Source organism: Balaenoptera physalus (genome assembly GCF_965194825.1).
Source record: "Balaenoptera physalus genome assembly, chromosome: 8".
Taxonomy (NCBI): domain Eukaryota; kingdom Metazoa; phylum Chordata; class Mammalia; order Artiodactyla; family Balaenopteridae; genus Balaenoptera; species Balaenoptera physalus.
The window spans coordinates 120,117,995-120,141,104 of NC_138887.1; the positions used below are offsets into that span (position 1 = coordinate 120,117,995).

The following is a 23,110-nucleotide window of genomic DNA, read 5'->3' on the forward strand; positions in this document are numbered from 1 at the left end:
GATATGGCTGCTGTTCTAAACGTTTGCAATTCTGATGCAGAGACAAGACATCCACATGACATCCTAAATAACACAAGGTCATGTGTAAGTGCTGGAGGATGCTAGGGGTCAGGAGCTCCAGTCAGCCCGGGCCGAGCATCTGTGGCGATCTGCAAGGGTGACCTAGTCATTCAGACCCAATGGGAGGGGTATCAGAGGACTCACCAGGAAGGCTGGGTGCACAGATTTGATGGAGAAGATTAGAACACGATGGAGGAGCGGGTAATCAGTTTCTCTGAAATTCTAATTAGGGGTAGCAATTGGGATCTGTAGTTTTTTCTTCTGTGCCGTCTCAACAAAACCAATTAAGTCTTATTGCATCCATACATCACCACGTGTACAGGCCATAAGCAGGAGAAGGCCTATTTAGCTTGTTGCCTTTTGGCTTTTAACGGAACACCAATTTATTCCTGTGTATTAAGCTATTAGGGCGTATTGGATGTTACCTTCCATTTTTCCGTCACATCCCTCTCCCATTTCCCCTTTCTCAGGCATCAGGGAGGAATCTCTTGTGACTTTAAAAATGGTGAACGCGGGACCTCCAGGGAGTAGAGGAATGAACCAGGTGTTCACTAGACGTATGTTGGACCCTCCCACAACTTTCCGATTGAGTTATTAAATTCCTCAAGGTTTTTAAATTCTACAATCAAGCATCAACTTTATTAATTCCACAGTCTGTTAAGAAGTGGTCCCATTTAGGAATATTACTGAGCCATAAAATAGAATGAAATAATGCCATTTGCAGCTCCATGGGTGGAATTTCTGATTGAGTTATTAAATTCCTCAAGGCTTTAAAATTCTACAATCAAGCATCAACTTTATTAATTCCACAGTCTGTTAAGAAGTGGTCCCATTTAAGAATATTACTCAGCCATAAAAATGAATGAAATAATGCCATTTGCAGCTCCATGGATGGACCTAGAGGTGATCGTACTAAGTGAAGTAAGTCAGACAAAGACAAATATCATACAATGCCACTTATGTGTGGAATCTAAAATAAGACACAGATGAACTTATCTATGAAACAGAATCAGACTCACAGACGTAGAGAACAGACTCGTGGTTGCCAAGTGAGAGAGGGGCTGGGGGAGGGCTGGGGTGGGAGTTTGGGGTTAGCAGTTGCAAACTATTATATAGAGAATGGATAAACAACAAGGTCCTACTGTAGAGCACAGGGAACTACATTCAATATCCTGTGATAAACCATAATGGAAAAGAATATAAAAATAGAATGTATATATATGTTTAACTGAATCACTTTGCTGCACAGCAGAAATTAGCACAACACTGTAAATCAACTACACTTCAATAGAAAAAAATAAACAAAAGTCAGACCCAAAAGAAGTGGTCCCATTGAGAACCTAATGGCATAAGCCTTGTTCAAAGTATACCCAAAGGCTTTGGCAGATTAGACGAGCAGCCCTTTCTAAAACAGGGAAGGAAGAGTCATGGTACCTGTGATGGTTATTTTATGTGTCCACTTGGCTGGCCTCTGGTGCCCAGTTGTTTGGCCGAACACTCGTCTAGATGTTACCGTGAAGGTATTTTGTAGATGTGACTCACATCTGCGATCCGCTGGCATTAAGGAGCTCACCCTCCCTAACGTGGGTGGGCTGCATCCCATCAATTGAAGGCTTTAAGAGCAAAAACTGAGGGTTTCTGGGGAAGAAGGAATTCTGCGTCAGGCCTGTTAACATAGACGTCCTGCCTGAGTTTCCAGCTTGCCTGGCTGCCCTGCAGATTTCAGACTCAAGACTGTAACACCAACTCTTTCCTGACTTCCTAAATGGTCAGCCAACACTCTAAGTTTCAGATGTGCCAAGTCCCTCCAATCATGTGAGCCAATTCCTTAAAATGAGTCCCTCTCCAGCCCCTGCCCTCACATCCATGCACATCTCCTATTGGACCTGCTATTGGAGCCCCGACTGACACACCTGACCTCCAACCCCCTCTCTCGGGCTCAGGGCATCCTGGGAAATTGCCGGCAATGCTCTTTCCTCCCGAGCCCAGACCCGGCCTCAGAATCACCCAGAGGATACTAGAGAGGGAACCTGTTTGCTTTTCTAATTCTAGGAGACATTCTTCATGGATGTTGACTAATAAATCTGTAATTGCTGTCATATTAAGCACCAGTTAATTAATTTTTCAGCTAATGTTTGTGGGCTTCTGATGCCACAGTTACTCTGTTTAACATTAAGGGATAAGAGATGGACAAGGTACAGAGCAGGGAAAGATCTGGGCTGAGCTGGGAGCTCCTGGGCGCAGAGGCAAGGGAGCGGCCAGGGCAGGGAGGCATCACCAGTTCCCATGACCTCCACCACCTGCTACCTTTGATAAACCGCAGATACGGGAGGGAGGCAAGGCGGGATGCGTGATTGGCAGAGGGAGGGGACCGCATGGGCACCTGTGAGCTTGAAGCCAGAGAAGCCTGGGTTCACAGCATCAGAGACACACCCACCCCATCCCCCTTTTTAATGCTAGTGATTGTGAAATGACCTCTTTGAGCCAACTAGATATTTCGTGACGGCAGTCACTGGGTGATGAGGGAGTCGAATCTTTAAGCAGAAAGGACAGCGGGCCAAGGAGGGTGTAGAAAGCAGTGATCGTGTTGTGCTCTGGCGTGCGGGAGGCTACGGAGGTGGGGGGGGTCTGACTGAAATAACAAATGATGCCCTTAATAAAGGAGGAGGAGCTTTGAAATGAACAGCAGCCCAAGATTGGAGATTAATTTTTTAAGTGTTTTCTGACACGAAAAATGTAGCAAATCAATTCCGACCATTAGGAAGTCGTGAAGACCTTGTAAGAAGAGTTTATTGCCAAAGGCAGATGAGGGAATTCGTGGTGGGTCTGAAGGCCTGGATACATGTATCTCCAGGCATTAAGGGAATTGGCTTGCTTGCCTTTTGAACCCAAGTCGTCATCTTTGAAATATCTCAGGGAACGTGCCGAGAAAGCCAATCTGGGTGAGGAAGCTGCCTTCCCACCCCCACTGCGCCCTCACCCGGCGCAGCCCGGCCGCTCTGATAGGGCATCGAGGGGCGTGTGGTAACGAGCTGGGTCTGCATCCATCGGACGCTCCTGGGACGTGCTGACCTCCTGGATGGTGGCTGCCGACCGCTGGCAGATGTGATGGGGCCGCTGCAGGACTCGGGGGCCCGGGCGCACGGGGAGCTCCTGGGACTGCAAAGAGTGAACAGCGGGTCTGGGGTCATCACGCGTCACAAGCCAGGAACCTTCGGACCGTGGGCTGCTGGCTCCTGTGGGGTTTTGGACCTAAAGCACAGACTCATGAAAATTCCCCCTTAATCTTTTTTTTCCTTAATAAGTAATTTTTTTTTCATTTTTAAATAATATTTTTTATTGAAGTAGAGTTGATTTACAACGTTGTGTTAATTTCTGCTGCTGTACAGCAGAGTGATTCAGTTATACATATATATATATATACATTCTTTTTCATATTCTTTTCCATTATGGTTTATCACAGGATATTGAACATAGTTCCCTGTGCTCTACAGGAGGACCTTGTTGTTTATCCATCCTACATATAATAGTTTGCATCTGCGAATCCCAACCTCACACCATCCTTCCCCCAACCTCCTCCCCCTTCCCCTTAATCTTAAGTTGTTCAAGCACACCATTTAAACACGGGTAAATGACCTTGGCCTCTAGCTTTCATACCCTCAGACCCCTTCCTCTTCAGCACAAATCCTCCTTGATGGTTGCAATCGTACCCTACTTTGTAAAATTCAACAATAAATAGTAATGATAGCCATAGGTAGCATTTACAGTGTGCCAGGTCCGTACGTGGATCCATTTAATCCTATTATAAGTGAGGACAGGCCCTGCATCTATTGAGTGTTTGCTGTGTGCCAGACACTGAACCAGCCCATTCACTGTAGTTTGATTATATCATCCTCAGATCTACCGAGGGCCTAGTGTGTTGTTTTTTTAAAAATTGAAGTAAAGTTGATTTACAATGTTGTGTTAGTTTCAGGTTTACAGCAAAGTGATTCAGTTATACATATATATACACATATCAATTTTTTCAGATTCTTTTCCGTTATAGGTTATTACAAAATATTGAGTATAGTTCCCTATGCTATACAGTAAGTCCTTGCTGTTTATCTATTTTATATATAGTAGTCTGTGTATATGTTAATCCCAAACTCCTAATTTATTCCCCCCCCCCTTTCCCCTTTGGGAACCATAAGTGTGGGTCTATTTCTGTTTTGTATATAAGTTCACTTGTATCTTTTTTTTTTTTAGATTCCGCATCTAAGCGATATCATATGACACTTATCTTTCTTTGTCTGGGCCTAGTGTTCTTATTCTCATTTTACAGATGAACAAACAAAGAGGTGGGCTGGGGCCTCGTCAAGCAGGGAGCAAGTGGAGGAGGAGAAGGACTTAAATATACCAGGTCCTCGACCCAGGACCACAGACCGCCGGTCCCCAGGGACCTCCAGAACGGCAAGACCACACATTTCTGTCGTGCGATCCCCTCAGTCTGAGGTACTTGGTTACGACAGCCCTAGCAAACGAACACAGTATTCATGGTTCAGATCCTCAGAAACGCTGGTGCCTCCAAACCACCCCCAACGGCCTGTGTGCTGACTTTGACCACAGCAGCCTGTGGTCCGTGGGGTCACATGCCGGGCTGCTTCGTAGAACCTTCCATGAACTTTCTCCTTGAATTGACCGGCGATTCTGGGGGTGGAGGGTTCTCAATATCTGCCCAACTAGCTTGGAAAAGAGGGAGAAGACTAGAACTTTGCTTAAGCCTAGAACAAATATCTTCCCTTGGATGTCATCTGATGCCTTCTATTTAAAAAATTTTTTGACTTAATTTTTTAATATAATTTTAAAGGGTACACTCCATTTACAGTAATTACAAGATATTGGCTCTATTCCCCGTGTTGAACAATACATCCTCGTAGCCTGTCTTTCACTCAGTAGTTTGCATGTCCCACTCCCCCATCCCTATATTGCCCCTCCCCTCCCTCTCCCCACTGGTAACCACAAGTTTGTTCTCCATATCTGTGAGTCCTGCTTCTTTGTCCGTTATATTCACTGGTTTGTTGTATTTTTTAGAGTCCACATATAAGTGATGTCATACAGTATTTGTCTTTCTCTGTCTGACTTATTTCACGTAGCACAACACCAATAATAATAATAATAATGACATGGATTGGTTTAAGCACTTATACTCTGCCAGGCACGGTTCTAAATGCTTTCTGTGATCAATTCCTCTAATTCTGACAAAACCTTGTGAATTGCTATTGTCATGCCCTGTTTTTCCAGATGGTCAAACAGAAGCATGAAGAGGCACTTGCTGACTAGCATATACTTAATAAACAACGTTGATTTTATTTTTTTGCACCTGAAAGGCCTTAAAGATTAGTATTTGGTTTTTGTTTTTGTTTTCACTATTCAGATAAAATAATTTTGGCCCTCATCTCCAAAATTTGTGGGAGGTTTGGCATCTCATTGATATTTTGATGATTCTGTGGGCCGAGGGGGATATATGCTCACATTTTTCCATGCATAGAAGTTGAAAATACTTATTTTAAAATTAGGGATGGTGATAGAAAGGAAGCTGGGTGGAGACAAATCAATTAAGAACTTGGAAAGCCAGCTCAAGTAATCTGCCGTATTCATATTCTTCAATACCTTGCCCCAGCAAAAACATAAGCTACGCTGTACGTAATGAGATACTGTTCACATTTGGATTAAGGGATGGGTTTGCCAGGAAGCTGACTGGGGTGCTGATCTAGAATATATATTTAGACAATATTTAAGTAACTCAGAAACACAGTACCCGCTTCCCCGTATCCTGACATAATGAACAAAATGTAAATTATTAGCCCCATTCATGCGATAGTAGACTCATAAAAAAATTCATTGCCATCCACTCCAAACAGGGTAAAATGTTATATGACGCTCAAGGCATTTAATGAATGTCTTATTTGGAATGGAAAGAGATATAATATGTTTACTAATAGAAAAGTCATTTCTTTCCACCTTTGCTAATATACGCTGGTCGAATGTTAAAGACTTGCTCTGAAGGAGCTTCATAGTCCTAATTTTCAGGGCAGAACTTCATTTCTCTGTCTAGCTCTGTTCAACAGTGCACTGGGCTGGCCCCCAGCAGTGTCTGTGTTGATGTGCCCTCTAACCTCTCTTTCTGTACACCTTCTACATTCTCAGACCCGCCCCCCCCCCCCCCGTCGCTATTCTTCACATACCTGGCTTCCTAAAGCTGCTTTTGTGACCCTGAAGATTGCCCCAGTCAGCTTTCAAATGGGGTCACCAGAAAAAAATACAGGACACCCAGTTAAATGGAAATTTCTGATAAACAACAAATAATTTTTTAGCATAACTATATCCCATGCAATATTTGCAGCACATTCCAAACATCGTATGGGACAAACTTATACTAAAAAGTTATTCATTGTTTTCCTTAAACTTTGTTACATCTGGCAACTTTCCTTGCCCTGGTAGACCTCAGTAGTGATTTTGAGTAATTTCTTGGTAGAAAGGTGTGTGTATGTGTGTTTGTGGAGGAAGTGTATAAATGACTGCTTGATTGGGTTTATAATTTATATCTTTGGTTTATAATTTAACAACAAAATCATCTCTTAGTGAAAACAAGAATATGAACGGTAAGCCCACTGTACAGAATGCTGTCCTGTACACGACATCACTGGACACTTTGACGGTGCTTGTGAGAGACGTGTCTCTTTTCCTTTATCAGTGAGCACACAAGAAGGTCAAGTGCCTGTTCTCCACATCCTGCTTCTCCAAACCATAGGAAGCTTTCTTTTGGTTCAACCCACTCATGCCTTTCATTAATTAGTACATAACGGTGTTTAAAAGACCTGAGCTGAAAATCTGGAGGCCAAGATTTCAATCCTGGGTCCTCACTTATTAATTGTGTGAACCTCAGTGTATTTCTTAACCTCTGACCCTCAGTTTCCTGGTCCCCAAACGGAGGATGTAAATTGAGCTCTCGAGGTTGCCGGGAGGGGGAAAGCTGATAGGGATGCGAGAGTGTGAGATGGACCGTCTCTGGGTACTTACTTGGTCCTTCGCTCTCTTCCCTGCCTTTGCTCTCCGACTGCTTAGGTTTCCGGGGGTTGGGGGAGCGTCACCCGTCAAGATGTGTGATTCCCGACGCCCGCGGTCAGTCTGACCCTTGGAAGCAGGTTTCCAGGCCGCGTGTCCCATAGGCGGACACCAGAGGGCGCCCCAGCACCGCCGACCGCTCTGGTCCTGGGCGGCTCGCGGATTCTGGCTCCGGGCTGAGCGCCTGGTGTGCAGGGCCCCGCGTGGCTGCAAAGTGCTGCAATTTTTTTTCTCTCTCTCTCTCCTTCTCTCTCTGTCTCTCTCTCTATCTCTCTCACCCCCCCCCCCCCACAGTGCCTCACCCACCAGAAGCCACAAATCAGAGGGGGGCAAGGGGCTGCACCCCAACTGTAGGATTAACCCCGATGATGAGAAAGAGGTCAGCTCAGCACAGGAGTTAGTATGCACGATGGCGATTCTGAATAAGGAAGAGGAAATAGGATCAGTACTCACTGCTTAAGAAGGCATGAAGGTGTGTCATCCATTTAAGAAAGCTTTTAGCTTAAAATGGATAAAATAAGGTTTTGGTGAATGAATAAATGGAACTAATTGAGTCATCTAGAAATTTTATGTAAGGGACCATAGCTGAGAAGTTGTTGTGTTGATTCGTAAAGACAAAGGTCCTCTGCACTTTGCCGGCTTTAATGGATGGTAAGGATGAAAACGTTTCCGCAGTGCCTCTGGGAGTGAGTGTTATCAGGGAGCGGGCACGGGTGGGTGCGTGGGGATGGAGAGACGGCAGGAGGGTCCCTCCCCTCCATCCGCCCGATATGCGTCCCCCTCCTGTCCCTTCTCCATCCACCCCCTGTTTCTAACATCCGCTTTGCACTGTGGTGTGTAAGCCTGGATCATAGAAACCCCATTCCTCACTTGCTACACCCAAGGTGCCCACTGCCGCACTGATGGGCTGGAGCTGCCTTACCATATCGCCTTGAATGCACAGGTGCCCAGAAGGAAATATTCAGCACCTTCTCGACCCTTGAGATTTTGTAGTCTTATTAGGAAAACTATATACGTTAATATGTGATCAAGGTTAAGCCTCTGATCTATCTACAAATGCTGCAGGATTTCAGAGGAGAAATGAGAGTGAAAAGATGGTATTTGGCCGGGCTTTCGCTGTCAGGTGAAATATTTTGGAGGGGAGCCCAGGTGGGGTGCTGGAGCCGGCATTATTCTCAGTTGGAGAGATTGGGGGTGAGCCGCAGTGCACCTCACCAGCAGGATGATGTAGAGAAATGACCTTCTTTTACACAAGGCACTTTTTATCGGACAGGAGGGCTGAGCATGCAAACACCACTTCTCAGAGAACAGACCAGTGCGCCAAGGTATAGGAATGTGATCCCACCTGATGGCTGTTTCACTTGTCTTTATACGAGTCTAAGAGTGACCAGCAGATTTAACTGAAGTTCTTTCAAAAGAGCGTCTAATCCACACCAGGTTTTAAATACGAAAACCAGAACATTTAGTGGGCTATATTCTACGGACTTTTATGCCATATACACATCTTAGGCACAGAGCTACGGCTTCTGAAATACATACAGCACTGCCTGATCTATGCCCTTGGGTTGTGCAGTCTTGTCCTTGGTGATCTGGAGAAATTGGAAGGTTCTTCGTCACCAGCAGGCTGTGGGCAGCACTGGAGATAAGAGGTCTGCAGAGCTCCTTGTGGCCACAGGGGACTCGTTGGACCGCGGGGTGGAGGAGTAGTTCTATTGTCCTAAAGATAACGGGAGATGAGGCGATCCCTTACTTGTAGGATATTTAATTCAAGGCAACCAAAATGTGTTAGATGCCCTTTCTAGAGACAGTGTGCCTAGTAATGAGTGAGAGTTGGACTGTTCCCTCAGGGAGTGTGGTGCATGCTGCGACGCACCACGTACATCCCCCCCCGCCTCCCCCCCCCCCCCCCCCCAGTGATGAAGGTCTCAGCTCCAGCAGACAGCTCTCAGCCGGCAGCCCCCATGGGTATGCCTGGGCTGCAGAGACCTCCCCAAGGTCACATCCATTTCCTGGACCCCTGTTCTCCCTCCCACTGCCCCCTCCAGTGACTCGCTGAAGTGGGGGGAAGGGGGTAACAGAGTCACTGCCCTCTGGCCTCAACTTGGGTCAACTCTGAAGGGTGGTCCCTGGCTCACAGCCTCCACCCAGGGTCAGCTGAAGGCTTATTTACCCTGCATCCGGCTTGACCCCTCCCTCTTCCCAGTGCTCCCCTCCCCTCCCCTTTCCTCCCCTTCCTTCCCCTTCTCTCCCCTTCCCTCCCCACCCCCCTCACCACCTCCTTCCCCATCCACATCCCCACCTCCACCTCCACCTCTACCCCCATCCCCACCTCCACCCCCATCCCCACCTCCATCCCCATCCCCATCCCCATCTCCATCCCCATCCCCACCTCCATCCCCATCCCCACCTCCATCCCCATCCCCACCTCCACCCCCATCCCCACCTCCACCCCCATCCCCACCTCCATCCCCATCCCCACCTCCACCCCCATCCCCACCTCCATCCCCATCCCCACCTCCATCCCCATCCCCATCCCCACCTCCATCCCCATCCCCACCTCCACCCCCATCCCCACCTCCACCCCCATCCCCACCTCCATCCCCATCCCCATCCCCACCTCCATCCCCATCCCCACCTCCATCCCCATCCCCACCTCCATCCCCATCCCCACCCCCATCCCCATCCCCACCCCCATCCCCATCCCCATCCGCATCCCCACCTCCATCCTCATCCCCACCTCCATCCCCACCTCCATCCCCATCCCCACCCCCATCCCTATCCCCACCCCCATCCCCATCCCCACCTCCACCTCCATCCTCATCCCCACCTCCATCCCCACCTCCATCCCCATCCCCACCCCCATCCCTATCCCCACCCCCATCCCCATCCCCACCTCCACCTCCATCCCCATCTCCATCCCCATCTCCACCCCCACCCCCATCCCCATCCCCATCTCCACCCCCACCCCCATCCCCATCCCCATCCCCATCCCCATCCTCATCCCCAACCCATCCCTATCTCCATCTCCGTCTCTATCTCCATCTCAGAGTTGGCCTCCCAGGACCCATTCTGACAAAGTGGCTTATGGTTTCACAGAGGAGACGGCCCTGTGCTCACGTGACGGCTGTGTGGCCTGCTAGTGCAGAGGTGTGCACACCAGAGACTAGGGGGAGAGGAATTTCCCCTCTTGTGGGGGGGGGTCACATCAACCTGAAACTTTATTACTTTTAAGGATGTAGGAGCTCCCCAGGTGGCCTTGAATGAAGAGGCAAAGGCACAGAGGCTGGTGTGCAGAGGGAGGTGAGCGCTGCAGCCAGAGGTTGGGCTGGCCCGGCACGAGGAGGGCGTGGAGAGAACAGGCAGGACCCGTGGAGCCTTGGGTGCCATGCTCGGGGCTTCACCCTGTAGCCAGCGGAGGCCATGGAAAGACTGCAAGCAGCAGAGGAATGTGAGCTTATTTCTCTGTAAGAAAGACCATCACTGTAGCACAGCATGAACTGGGGGTGGGAGGGCAGGGTTCCCACCGAGAGCTGGAGGCCCCAGATCTCTCCTCTGCTGATTCAAATGCCTCCAGGCCTCTAAGATACAACTGGGATGCCATCTCCTGTGAATGGATGTCTCCTTTCCTTAATGCTACCAGACCCCCTGGTGTGTATCACACAACTCCACGTGTTCTCCTGTGGATTCCCGTACAGCCCCTGTAAGTCCGTCAGTCGTGGGGTGTGCCACTAGTCATAGGGTATGCCACTGGCTACAGGTTGTGCCAGTGGTTATAAGGTATGCTTGGGTCATTGGATATGCCACTGGCTATAGGTTGTGCCAGTGGTTATAAGGTAGGCCTCAGTCATAGGGTATGCCAGTGGTTCTAGGGTGCGCCATATTTGAGGCTGCCTCTGCTCTCTGGACCAGATCACACTTTGACTTCTTTTAATCACAGTGAGAGAGAAATTTTAAGACACCAAGATGTAGAAACTGGCTCATGTGTTTGGAAGGCCCTATATATTCTACCAAGGGCAGTGGTCAGAGAGTTTCCAGCTTGTTCTGCTTCTCGGCCCTGCCTCCAGGGGTGGGGGGCTTAGAATTGTCTGAGCAGGGACTTCCCTGGCGGTCCAGTGGTTAGGACTTCGCCTTCCAATGCAGATGGTGCGGGTTCGATCCCTGGTCGGGGAGCTAAGATCCCACAGGCCTTGTGGCCAAAAAACCAAAACATAAAACAGAAGCAGTATTGTAACAAATTCAATAAGACTTTAAAAATGGTCCACATTAAAAAAAAAATCTTGAAAAAGGAATTGTCTGAGCGGCGCTCTGCCCCGGGGGTGCGCACAGAAGCACCCAGAGCAACAGAAGAGGGGCTTTCTCACAGGACGGGCAGACAGAAGCCTGGCCCCCTCGTCAGCAACACCACAGAGGGGTTCTCTCCATTTCTGTCATGTTTTTAGCCATTAGAGACTTGAGGTGAAAACCAAGGACAACTGCTTTACCTTATTCGGAGCACAAAGGGTGCATCTCTCCCTGATCTGTGACTTTTCTCAAGGGAGAGATTGTCGATGTTGGAGAAATCCAATGACCGCTTTCTTTTCTCTAATCTGTACATATCAGAACATGCAAGCAGGGTTTCCTTCCTCAGGGCCGGTAATTAGGAGATAAGCATGTGTTCGTATTTTCCGTTGGATGAGGGCCTGTCTTCCTGGAGAAGGCTGGCACCTGGGTGGACCTTGCCGTCAGCTCTGTTGGTGTCCCTTGCTCCAGGAGGGAGGAAAAAGGATTATGTAGCAGTTGGGGGGTTCCATCCCTTTTGGGAGTTTTCCAAGTAGTTACCATTATATGATTTATTTCATCTTCAAATTTTATTGAGGACCTACTATATGCCCATGTATCAGTCTCCTAGGCCTGCCACAAAAAACTACCACAGACTGGGTGGTTTAAACAACTCAGATTTATTGTCTCCTGGTTCTGGAGGTGGGAAGTCCCAGATCAAGGTGTCTGCTGGGTTGGTTCCTTCAGAGGCCTCTCTCTCCTCAGCTTGTAGACATGTGTCTTGATCTTCACATAAATGCACGTCTGCCTGTCTTGTATGCATGTATGACTCTGTGTTCGAATTTCCCCCTTTGATAAGGACACCAGCCATCTTGGATGAGGGCTCCCCTACTGACCTCATTTTAACTTGATTTGCTCTGTAAAGACCCTATTTCCAAATAAGACCATGTCATGATGTACTGGGGTCAGGGCTCTGAAATACGCATTTCAGGGAGGACCCAGTTCGATCCCCAACAGCTGGCGGGGTGTGAAGTTCTTCTTGGTCTATATTTATATCTATGCCTAAATCCATATAATTTGCAAGAGCGCATGCATGCTTCCCCAAACCATGCAAGTGACGGGTGGAATTTCGTTCCTGTAACAGGTCAGCATCGTGACCCATAAGCCCAGGAAGAGAGAAGCGGACGCCGGGTGGCCAGCACTGCCGGGCTGCCGGCCTGGCCTCTGCCCACAGGTGCACATGCACGGCCAGAGTCTCCCTTATAAAGGACATCCCTCCCTTGGACCTTAATTTCTCTCCGGAGCTGGAGGCCCCGTGCTCAGTGCCTCTGCTCCAAGCTCTTAAGCACGACTCAGATCACTCTTTTGTGTCCTTTCCAGAATTAAAAGAACCTTCTCGGTCAAGCCTGCAGTCAATGACATCTTTTCTGGTGGCAAAGAGTAAACCACGTCTGACATCTGTGATTCTAATGCGCGCTCTGTGCTGTGCAGCCCCTCCCCCGCCTTCTCCAGGGAGCCCGCTTGGGGCTGAGCCACCCGCCCCCCAGCGAGGACCCAGCGTGGACCTGGCTTCCCCGCAGATCTCCCCCACGGGAGGGGGAGGGAGTGGGGGGCAGCTGCCGAAGGCGAGGGGTGCTTGGAGCTTTTGTGGATTTTCTTGCAGACATTTTGGCAACTGTCTGCCAGTGTAATTTAAATGGTTTTCTTTTCTTCTTTTTTAAAATTTATTTATTTATTTATTTATTTATTTATGGCTGCGTTGGGTCTTCGTTGCTGCATGTGGGCTTTCTCTAGTTGCGGCGAGCGGGGGCTACCCTTCGTTGCGGTGCATGAGTTTCTCACTGCTGTGGCTTCTCTTGTTGCGGAGCACGGGCTCTAGGTGCGTGGGCTTCAGTAGTTATGGCACGCAGGCTCAGTAGTTGCGGCTCGTGGGCTCTAGAGCACAGGCTCAGTAGTTATGGCACACAGGCTCAGTAGTTGTGGCACGTGAGCTCAGTAGTTGTGGCTTGCGGGCTCTAGAGCGCGGGCTCTAGAGCGTGGGCTCAGTAGTTGTGGTGCACGGGCTTAGTTGCTCTGTGGCCTATGGGATCTTTCTGGACCAGGGCTCAAACCCGTGTCCCCTGCATTGGCAGGCGGATTCTCAACCACTGCGCCACCAGGGAAGCCCCTAATTAAAAAAATTAAATCCTGTCCAAAGTTTCCAGTTTAGAGCCGCAGGCGGTGTGTTGGTTTCAAGCTGCTTTTCAGCACGACCTACTGAGAACTGGATCTGTAAGAAGCAGGCCAGGCGCGGGAGTGAAGTCAGCCGTGTGTGCCTAGCTCCCGCCCCATCCGTCACCCGCAGCCCCGGGACCCTGGGGACCACTGGCAGCCTCAGAGAAGCTCACAGAGTCTGCGTTTCTGACCCGACTGTGCATCTACTTGACCAGCTCTCACATAAGACAGCCGTGCAGCTACCTTGTAGAATTACATCCTTCCAGCATTTTCTATTGGAACTCTCTGAAGAGATTCTGAGAACGAACAGCTTCTTGGTGCAAAGATTCTCATCAGACTGTTTATTCCCTCTCTCCCCATGAAGTATGTCGGGAATAAAATTAGAGCCAGTCGTGTGTCTGGCTACAGTCACCTGGTTAAAGCACTCGGTCATTGGGCGGTTTTCACTCAGAAGGTGGTTTCAGAGACCCTCCCCCCACCAACAAAGCCACGGAAGAGCATGTTTCCCACTGCCCCCTCTTGTGCATTCGTTATTTTATTTATGTCCCTAAAAATGGCCACCAGGTTCCCTAAGTCTCCATCACCGTATTTGCTTCTACTCTTGGGGAGGGAGAGGGACACTGTGATGGGGGAAGTGGAGGTGACGGGGGAGGAAGCGATCTGAAAGTGGCAGTGTGAGATGGAGAAGGCCTCGGGGCACCTGGTGGTGAGGGACGTGTCCTGGGAACCAATGATGCGCTCAGGAGGCTGGAGGGGCAGGGCTGGTAGGGGAGGGAACGAGGGAGGGCAGGTGCCCAGGGGAGGTCGAGCCCTGCCACCCTCCGGGTGGGGAGATGGGCCTTGGGGAATCTGCAGGCAGCTGTGGGACAGGGGATGGGAGGATGGGGTTGAGGGGCTCGTGGTGATGTGAAGAAAGGGAGGGTTTTCTCCAGCTTTGGCCCTGCCGGAGCTCCTGGACCCTCGCTGAGTGGCCGGGCACCGGGCTCCCGGCTGCGGGCGGGTCAGCGTGTCCCCCATGCAAGGGACCTGCTTTTAAGTGCTCGCGTATTCCAGGAGGTCACGTTCAAAGCAGCTATGAACCACCATTCTGAAAATATAGTCCATGGATTCCCTTACTTTTGGGGAGCGGTCGTACCCCACCGTGAGTTTGTGGCCTGTTACGAATGGCGTGGAACGTGGGGGCTCCTCACGGTGGACCCCACGCCCTGAGCGACCCTGACACTCCCCAGCCCAGGCCCCGGCTGGCTCACCTCCTCCAGCTCCTCTCCATCACCTTTCTTCCAAACCCGCGTGTCCCCTGTCCCCCGGGGATGTTGCTCGGTGGGTTGTTAGCCGTCTGACAGACTCGGGGCAACACTGACCTTCTGACTTGGGGTTATGACCTCAGGATGGTGACTTTGGACATGAGCCCGACTGCGAGTTGGCTTGGTTTCTCTGTATTTCAATTGTCGTGTGCCGTGTCAGCCAACGCCTGGCTATTCCAACAGTCCCACGTTGCTGGGTCTGTCTCCGTAACAGGGCCCTGGCTGGCTCTGACCTGCAGGGTGGCCATGGGACTGAAACGCAGACACAGCTGGTCCTTGCTTTACGTGACAGGTGTGTTCCTGGAAAGCCACACATTGCAGCAGATTTTCCCATGAAAAGTAATGGCAGATGAGGCGGTCCCAGGTGTGTCCCTCTACATTTTTCTACTAACAATCAGTAGAACATTTCCCACTATTATTTGTAACAATAGCATACGTTAAGTGACAATGAAAATACATAACACATAGTGTGGGCGCTAAGAGGTGGGGTTCTGGATTGGGGCTGGGATCAAATTCCAACCTTTTCATTTCCGGTCAAGAGATCTTTGGTGAGTTAGTCCACCTCCTCTGTGCCTCACTTTCCCACCTGTCAGATGGAGGTCATAATAGTTGCTGCTTCATAGGGTTGTCTGAGAATTCAAAAGGTGTACATTCCTGGCTCACTGTAAGTGCTCGATAACTTTTAGTTAAAGGTGTTCCCTATAAAACGAAAGGGATAAAGACATACGCGTGTGGCTTCCTTTGGTTGTAGAGGTCTGTAGGGCTTTCTGGAAAGACACAGATGACCCTGGGGAAGACGGGGGTGACTGGTGGTGGAGGGAGGAAAACATCACAGGGAAAGGCAGGGGGAATAGAAGGAGAGAAGGGCCACCGTGACATCACTGACACGTCACGATGACGTCATCAAACAATGGTGTTGCACTGTTGGTGGGAATGTAAATTGGTGCAGCCACTATGGAGAGCAGTATGGAGGCTCCTGAAAAAACTAAAAATAGAACTACCATGTGATCCTGCAATCCCACTCCTGGGCATATATCCAGACAAAACTATAATTCAAAAAGACACATGCACCCCTATGTTCATAGCGGCACTATTCACAATAGCCAAGACATGGAAGCAACCTAAGTGTCCATCGACAGATGAATGGATAAAGGAGATGTGGTACATATCTGCAATGGAATATAAAAAAAGAATGAAATATTGCCATTTGCAGCAACATGGATGCAACTAGAAATTATCATACTAAGTGAAGCAAGTCAGAAAGAGTAGAAGACAAACACCATACGATACCACTTATATGTGGAATCTAAAATATGACAGAAATGAACATATTTACAAAACAGAAACAGACTCATAAACACAGAGAACAGACTTGTGGTTGCCAAGGGGGAAGGGAGAGGGGGGAGGAAGGATTGGGAGTTTGGGATTAGCAGATGCAAACTATTATACAGAGAATGGATAAACAACAAGGTCCTACTGTACAGCACAGGGAACTGTATTCAATATCCTGTGATAAACCATAACGATAAAGAATCTGAAAAAGAATGTGTGTATATGTATACCGGAACCCGTTTGCTATACACCAGAAATTAACACAACATTGTAAATCAACTATACTTCAAAAAAAACAACTGCGCTGCAGAAGGAGATGGTGCTGTGACTTCTTGCAGCTCCGACGCACCCACAGAGCAGAGATGAGGCCACAGCCTTCTCATCACGTGACTCCCTGGCCCCCTGACTCCCAGCAAAGGCTGCCCGATTGATTTCTCCTTGCTCACATCTCTTTATAACATCAAATTTAAATCAAAGAGAAAACCTTGTGTAATTTCCTGGAACCAGAGCTTCCTGAAGATTTCTGGACTTTTTGTCAGGCAGGCAGGCAGGACAGGAGAGAAGCCAGTCCCACCGTGCAGCCGTGGGAATCCCACGGAGCCGGGGACCGCAGGAGCAGGAGGTCTCCAGGGGTGAGGGCACGCCCGGGAGGGTTGTCACGCCCTAAGCACGGCAGCCCTGGCAGCTCCCTGCCGTCCTGCGGATCAGCCCATGTGCACGGGCTTCAGAGGTTTCCAAAGCTTAAATGAAAACTGCCCAACGAGTGGAGGACTGTTTACCATCCGATCCAGACGCCTCTCCCAGGGGCCTGCTGGCAAGGTGCGAGCTGTGAAGAGTATTTCCCACTGCTTTCCAAAATGAATGCTCACACTTCCATTTTAACTTTACTTGCATAGCTGGCAAGAAGGAAGAGCTAGACCCGTAATCTGAGTGATTTTGTAAGCTAGCAAGAGAATGGATTCAGTTTACGTAGAGGCAATTTTACTCAGAAGAGATCGGTTAGGTCAAAGTTACTGGGTTAATTATAGCAAGTTGGTAAGTGAATTCAATTTTCTATGGCAAACATCGTTCCTAACTCTAAGAGGACAGGCATGATTTTCTGCAAAAGCATATTCTAAGATTTCTTCTAACAAACATTTAAGGGGATCTTGAGTTAATCTAGGTTTCAGGTTATAGGTAGGTAATGAGGACAAATTCTCTGAAGATGGAGCTAATGATGATCAGACATAGAGCATGTCCAATTTGACCTTAAAGGGAACTTTGTCCCCCTTGGCAGGGAATATATTTTGTTCTGCTGCAAAGCATGTGGCTGTAACATGAATGTACAAGGTGCAAGCGGCAAACAGGAGAATGTTTTCCGTATCATGCAGAAGTCACATTTTTATCAGTGATTTTTCCTAGCGTGCAAACTAGTGAAAGAAGAGCACGGGATCTCCAACGAAGCAGAAGAAAAGGGAACAATAGAGATAAGAACAGAAATCAGAGACCTAGACTGCAGATAAACAAGAGAGAAAATCAATGACACTGGAAGTTGCTTCTTGGAAAAGATCAACCAAATTGATAAATCTCTAGCAAGACTGATGGGGAAATAAAGAGATAAGGCCCAAATTACCAGTGTCAGGAATAAGAGGGAAATATCCTACATGATAAGGATAAGAGAATATTTTGAACAATTTATGCCAAAAAAAATCCACAAATTCCACAACTTAGATAAAAATGGGTAAATTTCTTGAAAGACAAACTATCAAAACTCACCCAAGAAGGAGTAGATATACTGAATCACCCTGCATTTATTAAAAAATTGAATTTGTAGTTAAAAACCTTCATATGAAGAAAACTATAGCCTTAGTGGTGAAGTCTACCAAAATTTAAGGAAGACGTAATACCAATTCTAAACAAACTTTCGGAAAACTGAAGAGGAGAGAATACTTTCCAAATCATTTTCTAAGTCCGGTATTACATCGCTACCCAAATCAGAAAAAGACAATACAAGAAAATAAAACCACAGACCAATAGCCATGATGAACTCAGATGTTCTTAACACAACTTTAGCAGTCTGAATCTAAAAATATATAAATATATAATACATCATGGCCAAAAGGGATTTATCCCAGGAATGTGAGATTGACATTTAAAAATCAACATAATCCCATTTGTTTATTTTTGCTTTTATTTCCTTTGCTTTAGGAGACAGGTAAAAAAATAATTGCTATGATTTGTGCCAAAAGTGTTCTGCCTCTGTTCTATTCTAGAAGTTTTATGGTTTCAGGTCTTACATTTAGGTTTTTAATCCATAATAAAATCTCTTTGCAAACTCAGGAGGGAAGTGTGGAAGGCTGAATAATGCCCGCCAAAGATGTCCAGCTCCTAATCCCTGGAACCTGTGGATGGTAACCTTATATGGCAAAAGGGACATTACAGATACGATTATGTTAAGATCTTAGAATGGGGCAGTTACCGTGGATAATCTAGGTGGACCCTAAATGTATCCCAAATGTCCTTGTAAGAAGGAGCCAGAGGGAGACTATTAGGTTGCAGAAGAAGGCAATGTGACAGTTGAAGCAGGTGCTATCCTGCTTGCTTTGAAGATGAAGGCAGTTGCTGTGGCTCATTCCAGAAGGAATGAGCCCTTGAAGCTGGAGAAGGCAAGGAAACAGATTCTCCCCTAGAGCCTTGGATGGAGCATGGCTTTAGCAGCACCTTGATTTGAACCAGTCCTGGTTTTTGACTTCTAAACTCCAGAACCGTAAAAGAAGCTATGTGTGTTGTTTTAATTCACCTTTTGTGATCATTTGTTATAGCAGCCATAGGAAACTCATACAGGGAGAAAACTTTATATGAAAAAAAGCATCTGTCCAAGGGGGGGACCCTGCAGTAGACATCCTAGCTGTATTGGTTTGCTAGGGCTGCTGAACAAAGCGCTGTAGACAGGGTGGCTTACACAAGAGGATTTGTCTTACAGGTCTGGAGGCTGAGCTTGAGGTGTTGGCAGGGCTGGTTTCTGAGGCTGGTTGGGAGAAGCTGTTCCAGGCCCCTCTCCTGGCTGCTGGTGGTTCGCTGGCAATCTTTGCTGTTCTTTGCCTTGTAGATGTGCCGCCTGGACTACATGACAGACCCAATAAAACCCTGGACACCACGGCACAGGTGAGCTTCCCTGGTTGGCAACACTTCCCATGCGTTGTGTTGTCACACGCTTGCTGGGAGTTGTGTGTTCTCCTGTAACTGCACTGGGAGAGACGCCTGCAAGCTTGGGGCTGGTTCCTCCACCCATGACCTTTTCTCATTGCTGGTTTTAATCTGTATCTTTTCTTTACCATAAACCATAGCCACAAGGATCCAGCTTTTCCTGAGTCCTGTGGGTCCTTTTAGTGAGTCATCAAGTTCGAGAGTAGTCTTGGGGACCCACTGACACAGATATATCACATAGACCCACACACACATCTTGGGTGAAAATGGAGTTCTATAGGCAATGATGAACCTCTATAGTCTTTGCTTGGGTAGTGCATGATAATAATGTGTTTTGGGTGCTGAGAATGGAATGGGAGTGTCAAGAGAATTGGCCTTGGGTGCATCAGCTCTATGGTCCAATTGATGCTCTGTCTTGGTCCTGCAGCAGAGGAAGAATGAGAGGGCTGAGATTTGTTTCCCTGGTGATGGTGGCCACATGGTCGTCTATCAATCGGCTATAGGTGTCTCTCTTCCTGTCCTGTGATAGTGGCCACAGGGGCAGGTAACATCCGAGGCTTGGAGCTGACCAATGGATCCATAGAGAATTTGGTTCCTTCCCCCACTTCAGAACTCTGATGAAGTGCCATGCTGTGGGTGTGAGATCTGTCTTCCCCGATGGCTCCCCAGAGGTGCTGGTGACACAACCTTGATGCGTGAGGAGAAAATGCCCCATGGGATAACTTTGATCAACGAAGGAAGGTACATGCAAGGAGCCAGCATCCTCTCACTTCCTTCCCAGATAAATGGTTCCGAGATGCAGAGGTTCTAGACATTCCCATAACATCTCTTATGACTAAGCAACTAGGTGTGTTTTTCGTGAAAGTGTAGCCAGCTCTGAAAAGCATGACCTTTTATCTTCTTTCCCCTCTTCCCTACCTCGTTCTCCTTTCCCTGTCGCTCTTGCTTCCTTAAGGTTGCACCTGCAATCAAACGTGAGCACATCGTCTTTGCTCAGGCTCTGTTGTAGGGAATCTTGGCTAACACAGCATGCTATGATAATGGGATGGATTAAAGGAAGTTGTGATGAATGGAATTTTGCAAAACAACTTGCCTTCCTTGAGAGAGATGGCTCCGTTGTCTGAGTCATCACAGAATGTGTGCTCCAGGGGTAACCTGGGCTTGGCAAGTGGCTCAATGTTTCCCAGCTCTTCAGGGTATGAGGACACTTTTTAACGTAAGGAAGTGTGTAGGTACTCACATAATAACAGTTGAATGTTTAACATCAGTGCCAAAGTTCTTCTTTGCATCTCCAGATGCACTCTTTGGCTTTCTCCATCTGCTCTGAGCCCTGAGAGGTTGCCCTATCTTGACTCACCAGGTCCTGGGCCCTAGGCTCCCCGTGGGGGTGGGGAGAGCCCAGAGGAGGATGAGGTCATGGTGTTAATTTCTCTGACCCCTTCTGCTGTGGAGCTGCGACTGGCTACAGCCCCTGCTTCTCCCGCAGCTGTGTCTCCTCTTTGGGGTCTGGTGACAGCCCCTCCCCTGCCCCCTCATCTAGAGATGGAAGGCTCTCCACTGATCCTAGCTCTGGGGAGCATGACCATCTTTTCCTGATTTCCCTGGATTAACAGTCCTCTCATTAAACTCCTCAATCACCCCCTTTGAGTGTCCATTTATTTCCTTCTGGGACTTTGACTGATATAGTCTATCTTGAGCCAACTCATAAAGTCAGAAATATATCTGTAGGAATGTGTTTAGTGCATCTGTATTTTGTAAGTCACAATAACGTCACATATATTCCCCAAATTGTATGCACAATCATTACTATTTATTCAGTATTCAATCAATGCTTGGTTTGAGTACAGATCTGTAGGCCCCTTGTAATTATTTCCTAGGCTCCCAGCAAGGATCCAGAGCTCTGAGCTTGGGAACCCCTGTCATAGATCATTGGAAATTGAGGCATCAATCACCCTTGCCTTGAAAACTATTTGTGACTTAAATGTCGTGGTCCCCCACCTGGCTATAACAGAACCACCTTCTGAGTTTCACCCCTGACGATTAGTGACGTTTGAGATCAAGGATTTAAGTAACTGAGAGTTCCCCTACGAGGACTAGGCAGTTTGAGTCATAAAACGTTGGCTTTTGGAAATAAAGTTCAGCAATGGGAGTGAACGATTTACTAACGGTACCTTACATACCATCAGGGCACACAGAATTTCCAGCACTTCCTCTCTTCCTGGATACACAGGAAATGTTTCCCAGCCCCATGGCAATAACTAATCCCGGCCGCTGGGCTGGGAGCAGACGTGGTCTGGGTCACCTGGGGGGAGCAGGTAAAGCTGCTGGGGGTTCTCCACGGGCGCTTCCCCTGATGCAGGGACCCTGACGTCACAGTCAGGTTGTGTCACAGTGAGCGAGCCATCCAGACCCTCAGTGAACTTGGAGTGAGCGCAGAATAAACCTCATTGGGATAGTTTGGAATTGATTCTAATCACAGCGAAACCGAGCTTCTCCTAACTGACTTACCATTGTTGAGATATTGCTCAACCATGATTACTTATAATTCTGAAACTATACTGCATCTTGGAAAAAGGCTTATAATACAAGGTTAAGTAAAACAAACAGGCTACAAAATTGCATGTAGTTGATATATAGTCATTGAAAAATATGCACGTGGCCCACACTGGATAGAAATGTATAAAAGTGAAAATACGTGTCTAAAGGTGATGGGGATGATGGGTCATTCAAATGAAAAAAAACTTTGTCTTTGAAACGTCTTTAAAATCTTTGAAATGATTCTAATAGTTTCCTCTTCCTTCTTCTCCTTCTTCGCCTCTTCCTCCTTATTTTTCAAAGAACTGGGAAGTAGGCATTTCTTTATGGCAACGGCAAGATGAGTGGAATCTGCTGGTCCCGTGGGTGGAGATGGAGCTGGGAGGAGGGACCCCGCCAGGCTGTGCAGCCCGAGCTGGTGGCAGCTGCCCTGGAAGAAAGTTGTTTGGGTGCCGTGCAGTTCTTGGAGGATTTGAACGAGGTACTTAGAGTGTAAATCTAGACTTTCAGATTGGTTATTTTCATGCTGTTCACATTTTCCATAATTATTATGTTTTTTTAAAATCACTTTTGTCTACGTTCCATTTGATAACAATACGCCTACAGCAGTGGTTCTCAACCAGGGACAGTCTTGCCTCGGGGGACATCTAGCCAGGTCGGGAGATGTTTTTGACTGTCATGACTGGTTGGGGGGTGTTATCTTGGCGGGTAGAGGCTGGGGTGGTGCCCGCACCCCACCAGGCACAGGCAAGCCCGCAACCAAGAGCTGTCGGGCTTGTGTGCCAGCAGTGCTACGGGTGGAGCCTGGCCTGAGGGTAAAGGAGGAAGGGTTTCTGTCCCTTCCTGCTGCCCAGGGAGCCCATGACCTCAGGAAGGCACAGTTCGAGACCTCCAAGGGAAGGTGAAGACTCGGGTGACCCCCACGTGTGCAGCCAGCTCCCCACCCCCAGGGTCCCTCCATCTGCTGCAGAGGGTTGCACTTGCTTTCACAGGAGCCCTTTCTTCATTCCTCCCAGTGATCACATCTTTCTTCGGTGACAGGCAGGACTGGGGGTACCTGGGAATGGCACGTTCCTGGGGAACAAGCAGAAAAGCTCATCTTTTTAAAAAAAATTTAT

General features: G+C 48.1%; 2 protein-coding genes across 3 annotated transcripts in view; both read left to right on the forward strand.

Moving 5' to 3' along the window:
* ACTR3B (actin related protein 3B) overlaps positions 1–5,408 on the forward strand; it is an 88,487-nt gene extending 83,079 nt beyond the window's left edge. Inside the window, exon 12 of one of the 2 annotated variants that reach the window (XR_014267065.1) lies at positions 4,306–5,408. The gene's annotated coding sequence lies outside the window, so the exon portion shown is untranslated. The remainder of the gene's footprint in view (positions 1–4,305) is intronic. The other variant, XR_014267066.1, reaches the window with a different exon arrangement.
* On the forward strand, positions 44–22,559 carry LOC309666394 (uncharacterized protein). Its single transcript, XM_082473838.1, has 5 exons — positions 44–261; positions 4,360–4,551; positions 19,360–19,415; positions 20,068–20,198; positions 22,296–22,559. The coding sequence occupies exons 1-4, from the start codon at positions 250–252 to the stop codon at positions 20,147–20,149; spliced, it is 342 nt and encodes a 113-aa protein (XP_082329964.1). The 5' UTR covers positions 44–249; the 3' UTR covers positions 20,150–20,198; positions 22,296–22,559.
* The last annotated feature ends 551 nt before the right edge of the window (positions 22,560–23,110 follow it).